General features: G+C 31.3%; 1 protein-coding gene across 18 annotated transcripts in view; it reads right to left on the bottom strand.

Moving 5' to 3' along the window:
• The window catches only part of LOC117219502 (uncharacterized), a 326,730-nt gene that overhangs the window by 134,634 nt on the left and 172,159 nt on the right, over positions 1–19,937 (bottom strand). For 12 of the 18 annotated variants that reach the window (XM_033469869.2, XM_033469946.2, XM_033469054.2 and 9 more), the window contains 4 exons: positions 13,902–14,154; positions 9,635–9,776; positions 8,925–8,969; positions 4,279–4,293 (listed from right to left, as the gene is read on the bottom strand). In XM_033469869.2, coding sequence (XP_033325760.2) covers positions 4,279–4,293; positions 8,925–8,969; positions 9,635–9,776; positions 13,902–14,103 — 404 coding nt within the window. In that variant the 5' untranslated portion in view covers positions 14,104–14,154. The remainder of the gene's footprint in view (positions 1–4,278; positions 4,294–8,924; positions 8,970–9,634; positions 9,777–13,901; positions 14,155–19,937) is intronic. The other 6 variants (XM_033469142.2, XM_033469233.2, XM_033469551.2 and 3 more) reach the window with 3 other exon arrangements.

The following is a 19,937-nucleotide window of genomic DNA, read 5'->3' as shown; positions in this document are numbered from 1 at the left end:
GTGAAGCCGGTAACTGTGGAGTAACCAATTGTTGTGTCTTTGGTTTGTTTTCGGGTATAATTAATTTTGTATTTATCAAATAAGATGTATTAAATTATTTTATTCAAAAATAGACAAAAAAGAGAATACAGGAATTTAATATGTTTTATTCAATAGCTATAAAGTTAGTTATGCCTGAAAACAAACCAAAAGCACAGCAATTGGTCACTTCACTCATACATGAACGTATTCGAACGCTTACAATAATTTTAACATTCAACTAATAATTCGAACTTATGAAATGCGCATGTTCGGTTGAAGCATTTGATGTAATATGCCATATATGTGTAACGATGGACATATTTCAAAAGTTGAACGTTAAAATTGTACTTTCGTGCACGAGTGTATACGTCTTTATTCATATATATATATGTAGTATTATAATCTATTTTGAAATTTTCCACATAATTTAGGAAGTCTAATGTAATATAATTAATTGAGTTTATAGATTCGATGATTTGTAGTTACACGAATGAAGTTTAAGAAAGGAGATGAAGAAACAATATAGTATTCGTGTATATATTAATTAAATTCATAATAATATTTCTACTGAAAAATAATGTGTATTGACATTAAATAAATAATTACTCTTTGGATAACATTAAATGGCACCACAGTAATATTAAACTGTGACACGTATTAATGTACGCGCAGCGTAACACCATATCTGCATTGAACGCAGCAACCGCGTCGAGTTATTACCATCAATCTAAAATCGATGCAGTATTTAGATAAACTTCATTAACTCTTCATTTCAAAATTAATACGTCGAGTTGTAACGCATATTAATTTTGTCTACGTATCGTGAGTATATATTTAATCCAATAATTTCACGCAGAAAATCAGTATCAATTAATTTTACCTTTCGACTTTCTGGATATTAATACTCAATGTTCGGATCACGAGTTCTCGGTGTTAGCAGTGTTTCCTTGCTTTTTTATTTTTTGAGCCTAAAATGCATAATACTGAGGAAAGTAGAAATACGCTCACAACACAACTTTTGATGATGAGAAAACATTTACAGCATATAAATATTAACTTTATCTGATAAAAGGTTCCAATTAACAATTAAAAACATAGAAAAAATTATTGTAATGAAAATTTTAATGCAAAGTACTAGCGATAAATATTCTACAACTATTGTTTGCAGTCTCTTGTATTATTTCCAATAAATTTCAGATATATTTTATATATATTTTATACATATTTTGCATATATTTTATATATATTTTGTTTATATATTCTGCGTATATTTTGCACAATTTGTCATATAAAATTACCATAAATATCCGCAGCGTACTTATTATTTTCTGCAACGAACCTATGATAAAAGAAAACTGTCACAGTAGCTTACTACCTGCGACACTGACACAAAACACGTCACGTTGTATACTACCTACTGGGAAATGTACAACAAGTCCCATGTGACGCCACGCCTTGCATTCTCTCTGTAGTCACTCGTTGCCTCTTTTTACGTTTACTCTCTGTTTGCTTTAATCCGAATGAGTAAAAAAGAACACGAGAAATAACGCAGCAACTACTAACCAGGGACAAAGCAATAGTAACAGTACGAAAAACTAGGCTTTAGATCTGTCAAAATAATGTATCTATGTATTTATGCGATGTTATTGTAATGTCACGAGGGGATAACAGGAACCAGAGTTGGGCATTATTCAAATATTTATTTAACATAATTAGTTGAATAAATTTCATATAGTCGAATATTTTATTCGAATAACAATTATTCATTCAATTATTCATAACAATTATTCACAAATTATTCTTCATTTTTTATTCAACAAATCAATTGTTCGAATAAAGATCGTAAAATTATTCGAATAATAATGCCAATAATTATTGACTGTTGATTTGATATAATTTTTTAAGCATGTATGTATTGTATACATATTGTATACATAATCGTGGAATGTATCATGATTTTCGTTGCACCTGAAGACAGATCATTTAGTTATGGATCAATGACCTATGTACCGGAAAGTAACAAACTTTCCAAAGCAGCAGTTGAAAGAAAGTTAATTGTAAAAATTAACATAGAAGAAATTAATCAATATGGTAAATTAATGATCAATCATTATGGAAAACACTATATTCTCTCTTTTTTATTCAAATCGATTATTTTCCGAATTAATTCCTATACAAATAAATTCTTATTGGAATAACAAATAACGTCTTATTCAGATGTATTTTTATTCGGATAAAAACTTATTCGGATAAATTGTTATTTAGATAAATTTTTATTCGATAATGTCGAATTAAATTTTGCCCAACTCTGGCAGTGACTAGATAGATAATAAATAATGTGAATATTATAAAGAATATCAGTTATCAATGCGTTTTTAGAACGAGAGTATAAAATATGTGTAGCAGTTAATGTTGCTTGATAATGAATTAATTCCTTCGAAACATTCGTAAGGGGATAATGATCATTAAAATACGACAGCAGTATCCATATTTATATAGATATCTGTGCAACTTTATTCATACAATAATTGCCTTTGTATATTTGATGCAGTTACATTCATTTAATGTTAATGGATTTTTTATGATATTGGTGGCGTTAATTATTTCCTCTGCATCAAGTATGAAAGTACTTTCTGATGGAATCTTTCATTTTCGATGACGTATGCGAAGCAGCATAATTAGATAAAATGAATAAAAAAATATTACATACTTATTTCAAAATTTTTAATCATTCGCATTTACGGCATGCGCAGATTCTTAGAATGCAAGAAAACGTATAAATTAACAAGGTCCAAGTATCTATGAACATCCAGAAAGATCCGCAATTTGTAACTTTGTGAATCAGTCTATTGATATAAACGTAATCGTTAAAGAAACATAATAACCCAGCCGTCATTATTGGATCGGTGTGTTATTCGACGACTGTCATAACAACCAGTGTGTCACGTTTCATTTATTAGCTTTCTGATACAGAATTCTCAACTCCGATTAACAAATATCGTGTAAAGTATATAGTATTAAATTTCCGAATTTTAAATACGAATAGATCTTTTCTACATTACATGAAAAAATGTGTTATATTATTTTTACAGAACCCTTCTCAATCCATGTATGTTCATAATTTAATTTGCTGAAATGAAACACGAAAATTGGACTGTAAGTATGTTAATTAACACATATTTCACGAAAATGGGAAAACATATAGGACGAATCGCGCAGCTGACATGAGTTATATCTCAAAATTGATTGCACGAAAAGAAAATGATCAAAAAATTGAGTGGTATAGGGAGATCTAATTTTCTGGTGCTTTAACTTTTCAATATTTTCAAAAAGACCCATTCTTCAGAACATTCAACTGTATCAGAAAATGATAATGTTCATTTTTAAAAAATTAACAACTTGTGAGATGTTTTTAAATTATTCAGATCTTCGGGTAAAGAGTACTCACGTTCATTTGTTCCTGTAGAATATACAAAACAACAAGTTACATAACATTACTCAAACAGCGACTATAATAATTATATTAGAAGAATGCATAAAAACGATTGATGAAGTGTTTACTATGTCAGAGCACAATGTTCGCACATCTTTGGTGAAACATGCTAGATTTCAAAATTTTTGAATACCTCACGAATTATGGATTTTTTCAACGGTTTATACATAATTAAAAGAAACGTGGATCGAGAAAAGTAATTCAATTTTATTTAAAGAAGAAATGTGTTTACTCGTTCTGAAGCACATTGTCGCATGTATGAAAACAGTAAAGATACGAGAATTGAAGGTATATCTACTGAAGTCATTCAACTTTTTCATATGTACAACTTTTTTCCAACACGAATCAAGCTTGAGATACACACCGTTCCATTTGCGTGACTTACGCTGTTAGTGGCAATGTAATATTATAACTCCTTGCATGTAACGTAGCCTTTAGAACTGTCGGTATTCAAGCATTTTCTTGGAGGCATTAAATTAGCGTAAATTGTCAAAGCTCTATGAAAATCTCATGTCAATCTATAGGTGCTTAGTAAACAAAATCTACTGGCGTGAATCGTCGTAAATTCTGGATAAAGATTCAATCGTCAATCATTATACCAAACAATATCGATCGTGTTCCGCTACGCTATCGTACGTGGGACTCAAATTTAAACAAACGCATTTTATATCACTACTGTCATCCATTTGCCACTACCTCAAAACAACATGTAGATGTTTGCAAGGACGCACAACTTGTAAAGAACTGTAAAAAGTGCTATGTACCTGTTATTGTGTTCCCTGTGTGCCGCAGTAGAAGTGAAAATATCGATTAATATCATGTCGTTTTTAAAAACTGACACCGAAACACTATTATCAATCAACAAAGAGATCGGATTGCCCATTTCGAAAATTCTTATGATTAGTGTTGTGTGAACTGTGTCGATTCTCGATATTTTTTTACTTAGATCTACCTAAGATAGATTTTGTACAAGAGTCCAAAGGAAACTTTTTAACATACTGGTGTCTGAAAAATGTTGTAAGTCATTCAAAAGGGCGATTCCGGAGATGATTTGTAGTAATTTTTTCTTTAGCGAAAATGTTCTGGATGGCTTCGTTCAGAAGTTATCGAAGAAAAAGGCGGACCAATTAGAGAACGAGTACAGGTGACACGTTCTGCCGCGATAGGGAGCTCGACACGGTTAGATGTGTGTGTCCATTCTACTTGGTCCGTGCCTTTTGTTAATAATTCGTTAACAAAGCCGCGGAGAACGTTTTTGCTAAGAAAAAGAAGTTGCTTCAAATAGTCTCAGAAATCACACCTTTGAAGGGCTTGCAACATTTTTAGGACACCTTGTGTAAAATACGTAGTTACGCTGAATGATGTGTTTTATTTGCAATGAAATCTTACGTAAAAAGAATTACATTTTATTCGAGTGCTACAAAGCGTGATCGCGTTGATCACACTTATCTAATTGAAACACGCTAAAATATTTTAAGATAACACCAGAATATTAATTCTCTGATTCGTATAACAATGATCAGAAACAAATGTTGAAGTGTCATAATTTTGTGAATGACACAGACGAACGAAAATTATTAGACAATGCAAAGATAAAAATGAAAAGAAAGAATTTGTAAATATTTCCAACGGTATCTTTACACATTCCGAAAAATCGATCATCACAGAACTTTGTTCAACTCATAACGTATTTCTATTTTATTTTGTTACGAAAGTTTAATTTTTCATGTTTTTGTTATTTTATACACTAGCTAAGAATCAAATACAATGGACCATTTATCTAAAATTAGATTAATACATTCTTTTTATATTTCTTGTTTGGGATCTATTATAAATCCAGTCTATTTGTTATTTTTGCGACAGTCGTTGAACCATTTAAGAGCAACGATAAAATTACATTCGTTTCAAAAGATAATATTTAAAAATGCGTAACTTGTTACAACGTCTAGCAAATATTGTCAAGCAGTATTTGTTAAAACAGTAACAAAATATGACAAAAACACAAGCAGTACTACTTTTATGAAATGTATGCATATTTTTGCGACAGACTACATGTACAGATTTTAATAGAAAAAGACCAATTTAATATAATTTGATTAACTATATGTAAAATCTCTCACAATGAGTGAATTCTAAAAAGAGACACGTTGGCACAGTTTGAAACTCGGCTTTCACATTTTCGGTATTTTTCTAACCAAAACACCTTGTGCTCATTTTTACAAGCCCTAAAATTTAAAAAGATTGGCCTTCGTCATCCATCAAATGGAAAATAATAGAGGAAAAGAAAATTCAATTCCACGCAATATGTACTTCGATATATCAAAATTCGCGGTGTTGACGTGTCAGGCTCAGCTACATTATATGTAGATAGCGGATTTTATGCATACATAATAAAAATTGTTAATTCAAGTATAAATATTAGAAAAATTTTAGTGTACCGATGTACTATACTCATCGCGACGTATTCGTTAAAAAAGAAGCTTTTCTATGTGGCTTCTGTATTTAGAAATCGAGACAATTTTAATTTTGCATAAAGATCCGCAGTTTAATTACACATTAGGCTGCAAGTTCCTCGTTACTATATAGTTGTTGAAGTATCCTTCAGACTCTGTACTTTATTATTCAATCAATAGTTGTATGCCCGATGTACGGAATTCAAATCCTGACATTTATTTTCTTTTGCCGCAAACAAAAGAATAATGAGAGATGCATCGGATCATACCATCTTTTGTCATGCATAACATGAAAATGAATTCGTAAGATCACTTGCATGAACATGATTAAAAAGAAAAAGTTATTAGAAATCATGAAAGCCTTCCGATGATTTCATTACATTTAACAACTTTTTACCAGGCATTCGTCTACGTAACAAATTCTAAGCGGTGAATAAAAAATGTGAAAAGTATATTCATTATTAGTTAGAAAGAGCTAAGAATTCTCAATTTGGAAAAATAAATGGCTTAAAAAATATTTTATTCATTCTTCACAACATCTTGAAGCATGAAATATGTCTCATTTTTAATTGTAAATTTATAATAAATTATAAATTTATTTGTGTATATGAATTTATAATAAATTTTAGAATTATTTATTAATTTTTAATCAAATTTAAATATAAATTTGTATGAAATTATATAAAAATATAGTAAGAAAATTTATAGTGGAGTTAAATTTACTTATTTTATAATAAATTCTAAAATTATATATATTTGTAAAAAAGATTAAATATGGATTTCAATGAAATTGTATAAAAATAAAAAATTTATAAATAAATTTATAGAGGATTCAATTTTAGATTTGAAATAAGTTGATATGTAAGTCTAAAATTTATAAATAGATTATATAAATGAATTAAATTAAATAATTGGAAATGATGCATGTAATTAAAATGACTGAAGTTTAATTTATAATTTCCTGATTAATAAAAGTGTGGATTTGATGCACTTGTATACTTAAATGTAGTAGACGTGTACGGTTTGTAACAGATCCGAGTAGAGTATTGGAATTATTTACGTGAAATCAAAAATATTAATGTTTCTACATCAGGAATATTAATTGTTCTACACCAAGAATATTATCTTTTCTAGCCCAAAAGTATATTAATAAGTATATGAATATTAACTTTTCTACACCAATTGTTGGTGTGCACGAAAAAAAGATTCATTGCAAAATTTAATGATTTATTTCGTCGTAAGTATGTACAAGTCGTTTCATTTATACCTAACTCTTCTTTATCATTTCTTCTTGCTTTCCATGGAAACAGAAATAATTTAGGCGTTCATTATAAATGAGACTCCACGTACACGTTTCCACTTTCGTTTCCAAAATAATGAGAAATGTAGATTGATCTATGTTTGCAACATACTTTAGCAGGCAAAATTCGAATAAGAAAACAAAATAAACTATAAAACTATTGTATAATACGAGCAAATTTACGTAAAACGTAACAAAAAAGAACTGGTTATAATAAGCAATTTAATAAAAATATTTGTAATATTTTGGAAGGTTAAGTATATTTTAAATGGTTACTTTATTGTCTGAAAAGTGTATTACAGGGTGGACCGTAACTAATAGTACAACCGAAAGAGAAATATATTCAAATGAGAATGAAAATAAATTGAGAATGTAACTTTCAAGAACTGTATACAAATTGGAAAGAAAACAAGTTAAAAATAAATGTCACTTTGAAGAAATCGAATATGAAAATTCATCGAAAGCACGTGTCTCTGTATATGTCTAGATAAAATTGTTTGTATTATTTATGATTGACTATACTTGTAAAAGAAAAGTACTGTATTGACATTTTATAATCTCTCGTCATAATGTTCTTCGATCTCTTTACAACCAATTTGCTAATTACACTGCGATACTTATTGTTACTTCAAAATGGTTCGATCATAATTGAGTTTTCGGTTTATTTATTTTCCTTATATTCAATTTAACTTTTTCAGTTGCAAAAATGGTTAAGAAACTGTGGTATAATTGGTACAATTGATGGTCGAAGTTTGCAAAAGAGAAAGAAAGAGAGACAGTGAGCGATTTGACAAGTGACACATGATAAGACGTATTGAAAGTCGATGAAAACTTCATAAAGTTACACGTTCACTGTCAAACAAACATATATTTAAATTACATAAGGTGTCCTCCAAAGTAAACAAGTACTGAAAAGATTGCTCGAATAATTAAAATCATTGTCAATTTCATTTTCTTGTGTCTTAAATGTTTTAGTAAAATTTAATTGATCAATTAAAATTAATTTCGGTGGTGAGTGGACAAACAACTGAGTTGCCTGTAAAAATATGACTAACATGATAGATTAGAAATATTAGATTAATATTTCTTACGTATATACTTACAGTAAATTATTGTAAAAAATAATAAACGTCATTTTGGTACACCAAAAATAATATAATATCAATTGTAATCAGAGGCTATTCGACGAAATTTCAAATTCCATGTTTTTACCATCTTTTACCTAAAAGAAATATTACTCTAAAATTGTGACACAAATCATGGCCCAACCTGTAAACATATATTTTATGATTTGAACGTTAGTATTTTCTGAAGAATAACGTTGTTAAATGTAAGTTGCATAAAATTCGGAGTGGTTCGTCTACTCTTCTTTAACGCCAATAGCAATGTGTCTTTCTCTAATTACTTGCGTCGCGTCGGGGAACACATCTACAATGTTCATCGAAATACGTATATTTTCGTTCTTCCGTTGCATTCAAAATCGTGCATTCAACTATGATTACTCGACGATGGAGGTCATTACCAACGTTTCATAACGTTAAACTATATTCATCATTACAGTATCAAAGTAACAGATCCGATAATCAACTTTAAATTTACACTTGCACTTTGTGTTTTAAGTAAAAAAAAAAAGACGGAGCCACGTTAAATTACTCACCTATTGTTATTTTGTGATGAAACATGTGGATTTGTGGTGAAACATCTGCAACGAATATTTTTTGAAAGCAGTGTCTCATAAGATCAGTATATTAGTGTATACAGAGAATCACATTCTTCGAACTGAACGTTACAAACAATGCCAGAATCTATCGTTCGCTAACGAAATTACGCTAGGGACAATTAGGATTGTGTTTTTTGTCTTTACGGTTCGGTTATTCGGATCTTAACATGTTTCTTTATGTGAGGAAATGGTAAGAATTGTATAATAAATTAAAAAATGTCGTAGTTTAGTATAAATGTTAAGGTTTGGTACTTGGCTTTCTAAGATTTGGGAAAATTTTGGAAGTTACTGTGAAATTCGTTACACAATACGGTGCTTAATATCCGTATGCGTATCTGCAGTTATATATTATCAATTATTATCATTATTTCCATGATTTCCGTTACGAAATATTTCCCAAATCGCAAAATGAATTTCTACAAAATATTGTCATACATGTATATATTTCTTGAATCCCAATTTCTGAAAAGTAAGAGAGAAAGAAATTTGATGCATTCGATTTTTACTTCTGGTACCCTGATATATTGATCTAGGCAATGAATATGCACGTGATTTTCAACAGATTCGTCACATATAGAGAGAAAGAGAGAAAGAGGAAGTAAAAGAGAGAGAATGTGATAGGAATTTTTGAAATCAGAGCAACGCACCTGGCGTCCGTTGGCTTGTATGTGACATCGTACTTCTCCACTTGCTCGACTTGACTTGTGCTCCAGGAGACGCGGACTGACGTCGGATTCAGGAACATCACAGTTATATTCTCGGGAACGCCAGGTATACCTGTCACCGAACCTGCGAAAACCAAAAGCGGACGCGTTTCCATGAAAATAAGTATTCACGGGGTAATCGAAATTATTTGGAATAAATTTCATGTTAAATTTAAACATTGAATGACATTTTATAAATAGTTGTTGAAGATTTATAAAGATGAATTATTTGTAATATTTGTATCATTTTGCAAGTAAGCATATAAATAGATATTGAATAAAATTTTGTAAACGATTATTGGAAATTCGTGAAAATTAATTATTTATAATTAATTTTGTATTATTTTACAAATAAGTAAATAAATTCATATTAAATGTAGATATTGAATGATATTTTATAAACAATTATTGATGATTTGTCAAGATTAATTATTTGTAATGTCTGGATGAGATTTTATAAATAATTATTGAAGATTTGTGAAAATTAGTGTTATCAGGATTCTGTAGGTTAATAACAGAAAATTAATATTTCGTTTCGAAAGAATAAAGTGGTGCTTTCATTCGTTCAAATTTGTTTGAAATCTTGATCATGACTCTGACACGATATTATAACCCAAGAAGCCAGAACCTCTTCAGTAAATTTTATAACACATACACCTGCGAAACCACTACTTTCAAACGTGGGATGTACGAAGGTGGTTAGATTTTATCGAAATAGTTTACGATCGCTGAGGTCTGCGTCTGAAGTGGCTCGGCCATTTCACCAATTGCAGAATCATAAAACCATCCGGAAGCAAACGTACTGAGCTTGTTGGATGTGCAAGTAGCAGTGCTAAGATCCAAACACTGTGGATACCCGTCATGAAATTAACGTGGGTGGTTTGACGATTTCAAATCACAAATGACAAGATCACTCAATTAATATATTTTATTATTTTAATTGGTTACTAAATTAACATTAGAATTATATCGAATCAGTCAATGTGACTGGTTTCTGGTTTTTCTTTTACAATTCCAGATATTATAAAAATATTTTATGAGACATCTAGAGATAAACTTATTTATTCAGGCGTAAACAATGATAGAAATCGTTCGAAGTTTAAATAAATCTAATCTTGCTATTGTTATAAAATAATATACCATTAGTCGCATTCGGGGCTCAGTAGTTCTAATGTTAATATTTCATTTTTTGTCATACGTTTATTAAAAATCTATTAAAATTACTACTTATGAAATAGAAAATAATATTTCCATAATTCTAATATTTAGTAAATTATTGATTTACTGATATTTCTTGCTTACACGATTAATTGTTTTGAATGCCGCTGCATTGTTTTAATTAATCTGCATATTTTTACCGCTGCTTCGGTTTATTAATTCATTTTTGAACCTTGTTAATTAAAACATCGTATTCAGAAGTTTGTATTTCCGACATCGAACAAGGTAAATGTACAGTATCTCTCGGAATTATTTGGACATTGATAAATCGTACAACACTAAGCTTTGGCTCATTTTGAACTTTATTTTTCCAATCAATCGTTCATTGTTTTCGTAGGTGTTACTGTATGCTCTGTGTAAGTTTGTTAATTGATGGTTTTGTATAATGAATTAATTTATTTTTGTATAATCAAGATTTTCAAGAAGGTCGTTTCTCATTGTTAGATTCAAAGAAGCATTTCATTTTGTTGGGATTATGGAATGAAAATGAATATGATTCTAATTCTTTGCTTAAAAGGACTTTATTTTATTCCTTTATTGAGAGAAGGTATATGGGCGAAAACGATCGAGCGACCAAACTCTACTGAGAGTCCGGCAAGAAAAAACGCTTCTTTTATACCCTTTTTGGGTTCGTCTTGTCCACCAATCAGAGACGTTTTCTTTGTCGCGTTTCACATTGTATACGTGACGCTGGGACCCCCAAACAGTCAGGGTACGATGTATATCTAATGGTACCGGTGATGATGTATCGCGGTATCTACTATATACAGTTTACATCACCGTCGTTGCCCGCTGACGGAACCGACGAAAATGTAAACCGATATCTTAGTATCTTAGTACTAAGTAAACTATAGATTAATTTTTGTTCGAGGCTAAAATTTCAACACATTTCAAATCTCGCAAAATGCCAACTGAAGGTTCTACACAGAATGATACGACCCGGAAAGGATCAATCTTGCAGTAGTGCGCGAAAGCGCATTTCATCATTGACGAGAACAAATGACCCTCCACGGAATTTATCTTTGAAATTCATCTTTCCAGAATAAAGTTTCCAAACCATTCTTTTAGCAATGACATCGCCAAAAGAGAAACATATTAACTTGTATAAAAATAATAATTAATATTTTCTCAGTCAACGCCATTGAATAAAATTTGTTTTAAAAAATTGAGGTTATCCTACGATAAAAACGAAAATGAAGCGATTCACAAAGAATTCTTTGTACAGGTTTAAGGAATGTACACAGATTTCGCATCTCAAATTCATCCTTTTGTGAATTATATTCTCCTATTGCGAATGAAGTTCATCTTCCTCAAATCAAATTTGTCTTTTGACAAATGAAATTCAACTCTTTGTAAATCAAATTCATCCTTTTACGATTGAAATTATTCTACGTTGTTTTCTTAAACCATTCTAATAAAAATAAGATCTCATATATTGGATTATAATTTGATATTCAGAAAGTTTTAATTTTATTGTCTGTACAGGGTGATTCACAAAGCAATATCTTCGTTATCATTAACGATACTCAAAAATGCTAGAGGAATAGATTTTATGGTTCGAAGAGACACATATTGCGATGGAAATAGCTTTTCCTTGAAGGCCTTATTTTTCGAAATTTCAAGGTCATCGATGCTTTTTAAAAATAGGATTACAAATTTCTATCATTATATGATGATAGCAAAGATCAAGACAAATCCAATAACCTATAGTAACATGACGTTAAAGAATGAAGGAGTCTTAACTTGAAACACTAACAACTCTTTTTAGTTAAGATTTTTTGAAATCTGAGGTTTCATGTTCGTTGCTCGAATCCTTTCGTGTGCCCAAGTGTAACTCAAAGGGTCTGAGCAACAGCACAGAGAATTATATTTAATCATAATTGCAACTAATAATGACTAATACAACGTGTACGATGTAATTTTCACTTATGTGTGCGTGTGATTAGGCAGTGAAATTGCGTCATTCTTTGAAATCGGTAGTAGCATGATTCGCACATATTCGATTTGATCTATACCATGCTACGTAAATCTCTATGGAATATGTACGCAGAACATTAGGTGAAGATTGAGTGCTTGGTCTACTCCAGAGCTATTTAACAGTGCCCGTACGGGCAGCGATTTTCAACTCAGGGCAGACAGCGATCGGCGAGCTCTAGGCCCCACTCCCGAGGGAAACGATGCCCCTTCCTTAGCTCCTCATAGGACTCCCCACCAGTAACGATGCGTTATTGGCTGAAGACAGTGACAGAGATCGACTGTAGGTTACATCGAGATTGAGTGAAATAGAATGAGCATCGAACAATCGTCATAAATCCAATGATCTAGACACGTGGCCCCACTCCGCTAAGACATTTGCCCGTAGCTTTGCCCTTAGCCAGTGGTTATATTTATATACAGGGTTCCCCGGAAAGAATCATCCGATTTCAAAAATTTATATTTTAAAAAATTACACAGGGAAAATTATAATTCAAACACGAATATAACGGGAAAATGTGTGAGTTTTTGTTTACAAGTGTTCAATATGACTTCCTTTCGTTACACGTATGATATCATTGCGATATGAAAGTTCTTGCCAAACACGGTGTAATGTATCTCTGGTAATTGTTTGTACAGCATCACAAATGCGTTTTTTCAGTTCATTTACACTTGTAGGTAAAGGTGGTACAAAGACAAGATCCTTCACAAATCCCCAAAGGAAGAATTCGCATGGGGTTAGGTCGGGTGATCTCGGAGGCCAACTGTGTAGAACCATATTATCGGATGAACTGCGACCAATCCAACGGTTTGGTACATGAGAAAAAAATAATAAAAAGTAAAACTCGCACATTTTCCCGTTATATTCGTGTTTGAATTATAATTTTCTGTGTGTAATTTTTTAAAATATAAATATATATATATATTATTATATTTGGTCTTGCTTTTTGCGAGGACTGTTGAACAACTTTGGTCTGCTCCTGTATCTCGTATGTAATTGCGGTAACGTATAGCTTACCGACGAAACTAGCTCCTTGAAGGAATAGTATAGTGGCCCAAAGGATCATGCCGCCAAAATGGCGGGCCAAGGATGGGCCGCGTATTGTTCCACACACGTACTTGTTTCCGCTTGTGTTTTCTCTGAGAGATGTGCGCTTCGGCGATTCGTACACGACCTGAATGTAATCTGTGCATGCACCTTTCTTGAGGTTCGGGCTCATCTAGCCTCATTTGCCGTGCTGCATTCTTCTCCTTTCATTGCGTCATAACTACTGCAACAAAAAACAGAAATAATAATGATAATAAAATATAATAATATAATAACAATTGCGTGAAGCAGAATGTAAATAAAAATGAATTCTTTTGTTCATGATTGTGACAAGTCTATATATATAAAATAGCAATATTCTTGAATTTCTCTATTGTCTTCACATTTTTGGGTTTTACTTGTTAATTTTTAATTGGAGCAATTCTACCTGTCGCATTTATTTTAACAAATGTTACAAGTATAAAAATTGATGAAACATATACTCTTTATGTCCATATTTCAATAGTGTTACGGTACAAATCGGATTAACTAATTATATTAGTTTCAACAATTTATTTAGATTTGTTCAAACAAGAAATAATTATTTTTACTTTTAACAACAATAATTTATTTAAATATTGCCAACACTGGCCCGGATTAACGCAGAGTCATTCTGCGCAAGGAATTCACTATTTTACGGATATTCTTTCCATTTCCACTAGAACCGTCGTAAGTAGAATAAATTACCAAGTTAAAATTCAGCTCAACTAACTTTTTCATCATGTATTGTAAAAGCTAAAATTCTCGAATACCATATTCATGAGAGAAATGTTTCATTAAAAATTTTTAATTGCAGTAATCAAATCAAATCAAAGTACTCAAACTAAAGTAATCAAATCAGTTTTTACTTGCGACTAGACTGTGGATTTTATGTATTAGAAGAATGTAAGAATATTGTTACACTATTTTTAACTCATTACCGTAGAATAATTTATAATTTCCTTGAACAATGTACGTATAACAATCCTGTGCTTCCTAAATAAATCATCTGGCTTAAAGCATTAATAAATAAAGTACTATTATTAAAACAGGAAAGACGTCCTTATCAAAGCTGTCTGTGTTTTTCACAATTAATGTAGACAAGTTTTATTTCGCATAAAAGTCTGCAGTCTTTCTATGACTAAAGAAGTGTAATTTTTATTAAGAAAAAAATGTAGAAAATGTCGCGTCTTTAATCATATTACGTTTGATCTGATTTTATTTCGTAATAAACATGATACACATCGATGTTTTGATACCGTATCAATTGTTTAATCGAAAACGTGCGACTAATATCGAACGTTCCAATAGCAATTCAATAATAGAAGTAAACGACGATGTATCACGTTCAATTGTTCCAGAGATGGAGGTACTGCCACCTATCACGATCAAGGGAATTTAGTACAGTTGATCTGTCGAACGTTTAATTAAATACCATCCCTTATCCGATTGCAACGATGCCAGAGCAAACACGAGTATTCCATTGCAGTTAGGATCGTATTTCGCAAAATCCATGGTAAGTAATGACTGTTTAATTATGTTTATTTATTTGATACTCCTGTCGTTCTCGATGAATCGAAAATTGTGAAAATCACTTTTCTGGGAAACATTGCGAGTTTTTCCCTTGAGAATCATTTATAATCTTTCCATGAATCGAAGCGCAAGATTAGTTTAAATAATATTTCTTGAAAATGAATCGTTCTTAGTTTTGAATGCATTTGTGTAGCTAGTTTAGCTGACGAAATTTGTCTTAAGGCGAATGTTGTCTTACTGATATTAAAAGTGCTATTACAAGCAGTTTGCGAATGACACGATTTATGTGGTCTCGCGTCTGCACATTGATAGTTTCATGATCAGTGCATCTGTGCATGATTAGAGTGAAACATGGAATTCGTGCAAATATTATAATAACGAAAAGAAGAAGCGAATAAATTTATGCTGCATGAATATATTGAATAATCTTATTTCACTGAAATATTAAAAAAAAAACATACGATAAGATGATTTCAAAGAGTAATTCTGATATAATTTTCGAGTATGAATAACGAAAACATAAAACATAGTATAATACTAATGATTCACATAATACATTTTCTACATTATAATTAATTACAGAACATTATTACCAAACGGTTTACATTACAGAAAATCTCATAAACCATGAATACCTTCATTTTCATTCTCGTGGACATGATTATTTTACGTTACGAAATATATGATGGGAAATAGTATTTAATTTATGAAATTAATTAATGTAGTACAATTTACTAATGAAAGCTGTTTTACGTAAACTTCGAATTTTCATTAACTGACCGTAAATTAATTGCAGTATGCATTAAAGGAGATAGAAGGAATATTGTTAGCTTTCCTCGTTATAGTATAAGGAACAAAATTAATGAACTCAATGATTCCTGTAGATATTAGGAATTATCAATATACAGTAAATTCTCCCTAATTGATGCTCAAATTGTGCACAAAAATGGGCAATTTGAGAAGAGGAGATCCGATTATTCGAGTCTTGCGGCTCGTTTTTATAGTTGTTGATAATGTGTAACTATAAAAACGAGCCGCAAGACTCGAATAATCGTATCTCCTCTTCCCAAACTGTCCATTTTTGTGCACAATTTTGAGCATCAATTAGGGAGAATTTACTGTATTCACTTTTCTTCTGAAATTGTGCTATGTTAATACATACAACAGTTTTTATTTTCGTTATTGATACTTTGTTTATGCAGCTGTCACACTTCTTGAATAATTTTATAAATGTCGGAATTTCAGATTTAAATAAAATATGTTACATTGTATTGATTCAAAGCATTGACATCTTTTTCTGAAATAATTGTATTTTCGTAACGGCAAATCAACGAATTGTCTTTGTTATCTTTTTCTCTTGAATTCCTTAATTTTGATATTGTTTTGAATTCCAGAAATGTTTTCAAAGCTACTACGGCTATTATCTTCTTTTATATTTTTAAATCTGGTCACAGAGTCATTATATCGCGTAGAGAAATTAAGGGATTATCAGTACTTCTGTAACAAAAGAAATTATAACAGAAAGAATTTGAATCATATTCAAATATTGTTAAATAAACTATTATTCTTAAGTAAAATAAAATAATTAATATATATTAAAGTGAAATTAGTGTAGAAATTCGTCTTTATATTTTAATATTATACTTAATAGATTGGTAAAACATTAACTGAGAGAGTTCACCATTTTACATCGTCGCTATATTTGGGAAATCCTGGGAATTAATTACAGAAGATTATCGCAGGCTATTAGAGGCATATTGTCGCGAACAAAGAATTTTTTTCGTTACATTTACCCACATTCTAGAAGGTCAATTATTCGTGAGAGATCTAACAGTACCCCAGGCATTTGCTAATGACAAAATTGAAACGGATCGACAGGGAATACAAATGAGAGTTCCTAATTGAGACCGATTCAGCTAATCCCAAATTAATGTCAGCCCGCATGGGAAGAAAACAGGCAGGATATAATGGTATCGTAATGACTGTTATCTCTTATCACGTAATTTTTCGTTACATCGTTCAGAATTTATCACATGGGTAGCTACTTTTTCAAATTTTAACATTTTACGTATTTTATGTGATTATTGTTAGAAATTTCAAGCGTGAAATTTAATGAAGTTTATAGTTAGGTTTAGAGTAAATATGAAATGGAAAAATGCGCGCATTACACATAGAAATACAAAACTAAGGAGCACTTTTTTTCTAAGGAGTAGCAACGAATACTGTTCACTAAGGAAATGATACATCAAAGGAACTGCTTGGGGGCTCCTAGCGTGTCTGGACCAGTGTTCACGGTAAAATAGAGGCTACACAAGAAGCGGGGGCAGGCGACCCATGCACGAGAGTTCCGCATAGCTGCGTGCCGCGTCTAATGGGTGAACGTTATAATTCTGAACTACAATCGTGACGCGACTCAGTTCGGCTATCTGTCCTGTCGTTCAGTCAGTTTGTCTTGAAGTTAAATTATTTTGAATTTAATCATAACAGTTGAAAGGTTTTCTTTATTAGATTTCAAGAAATAGATACATTTATTTTTATTCTTTTTCCTATTATTTGTCTAATACTTTTAATTAGTATATTATTTGAATTAAATCGTACACCATTTGATTTAATGGAAGGGTTTTTTGGTTTAATATTCAATATTTTAGAAGACTATTTGTATTAATTTTTATATCTGAATATTTAAGAATTGTTTTTATAAGATTTTTAGTGAAATTCATATTTTTAGAAGTTGCACAAACAGATCTCATGCTACTTCACATTTCAATTATCAGATCTTCCTCTTCACTTTTGTCTTCACTTTTGAGAGAGGGAGAGAGAGAGAGAGAGGGAGAGTAATCAACAAAACTCGAATACAATTCCAAACAATTTCAATTTTTGAAAAAAATTGTCTGCTCATTGTCTAGTAAACCAGTCAGTCTAACACGTCAGATAAATTTAAGTCATTTGGTTCAGTTTTAAGAAAAGGTTGCCACGCTTCAAAAAGTGTCTGAATATTATCAATACTCACTGTAGCAAATTCTATGCGATGGCTTATATGATTCGCACACTCATCGATTCAGCTTCTCCGATGATGTTTGCTAGTCACGATTTGGTGTTCCGCATGACAGATGCAATGAAAATAGAACCTGTCGAATGGCACATGCTATTTCCCTTACACCACGGGAACTGTCAATCGTAGCATGGAACAGGTTCGTTTCAGGTGCAGAATTAGGAACAGAAACCGTTATATTTTCGCGCGAATCCTTGACAATCACAATCCACGCATATCGGGAATCGATAATATCGTGAAATTCGAAATCGTTTTGGAGTATTAGAAGCCAATCTAGAATTCACACGTTGCGCCTTCGTATTGAATATTCTTCCACTGATGTGATCGGTACTTCTCGTGGCTGTGCATTACAGGAATTAATTCGCGACGAATGTTACACTCGGCGAAACTTCCCAAATGTGATCGTCAATTAGAATGGTACTAATGTCCGACTTTCTATTTTTACTGGTCTTACCTCACTAAACTATGACACATGTTCAGAAAATGATGTGTGCAAAATTTGTGCGTTAAAATTTAAACATTTTAATGATTTTGTGTTTATCTCAAACATAATTATAATTTTGTATTTTACAAATACTCTTTAAAAGTTTTTGACTGAAAGATAACGCAATAGATGAATAATGATGAGCTTTATGTGTTACTTCAAAAAATATGATATATACAAAATCTTTAGTCCGATTTTGATCAAATTTACGTGAGAGGCAGTTCTTGGAAAAATATTTGACAAGCAATATTTTTATCATGGATTATCCATGTTGAAAGGGTGAAAACAGTCCTTAAGGAGATAGACTCTATAGCGACACGATAAAAGTAGAGGACACAGTTACTGACAAAATGATGGGTATACACTTCCCAAGATTTGTCTTTATATAAGAATATTTTTCAATGGGAAATTCTCTTCGAAAGAGAAAGGATCAAAACAGCGAGTGGATCACCATTTATCGAATGTATCTTCTCTTTTTCATTTTTGTTCAGGTGTCACCCCAAGCGTAATACTAAACCTACCATCACCGGTCAAAATGGCCGGTTCTACATTTTGCTGGAATTATAAAGACTCTCTTTCCTAGGAAATGATTGAATAAATTGCTTAATCCAAGTACGCATTGTAAATGCGTGTGAAAAATCTAAATAAATTCAATCCTGTCATTCTTGCAGAGCAACACATATTCGTCACTTTTAATACTCGGCAGGTTTACTGTTAAGCCTGTTTTAAATTATTTCACAAATCTCATTTATAACTATTACGTGATTGTGTTGTTGTAATTGGGATGTGGTGATACCTGTAGTTTATGTTGCACTGGCTATGGGCTTAGCTTTTATATCGAACATGATATAAAACATCAAAGAGACAGCTTGAAAAAATGCATATGCGTAATCACGCATAATTAAACGTATAAGAGTAA

This window comes from Megalopta genalis, chromosome 1, assembly GCF_051020955.1.
Source record: "Megalopta genalis isolate 19385.01 chromosome 1, iyMegGena1_principal, whole genome shotgun sequence".
Lineage (NCBI taxonomy): Eukaryota > Metazoa > Arthropoda > Insecta > Hymenoptera > Halictidae > Megalopta > Megalopta genalis.
The sequence above is the reverse complement of the archived record's forward strand: the minus strand, read 5'-3'. Positions and strand labels throughout refer to the sequence as shown.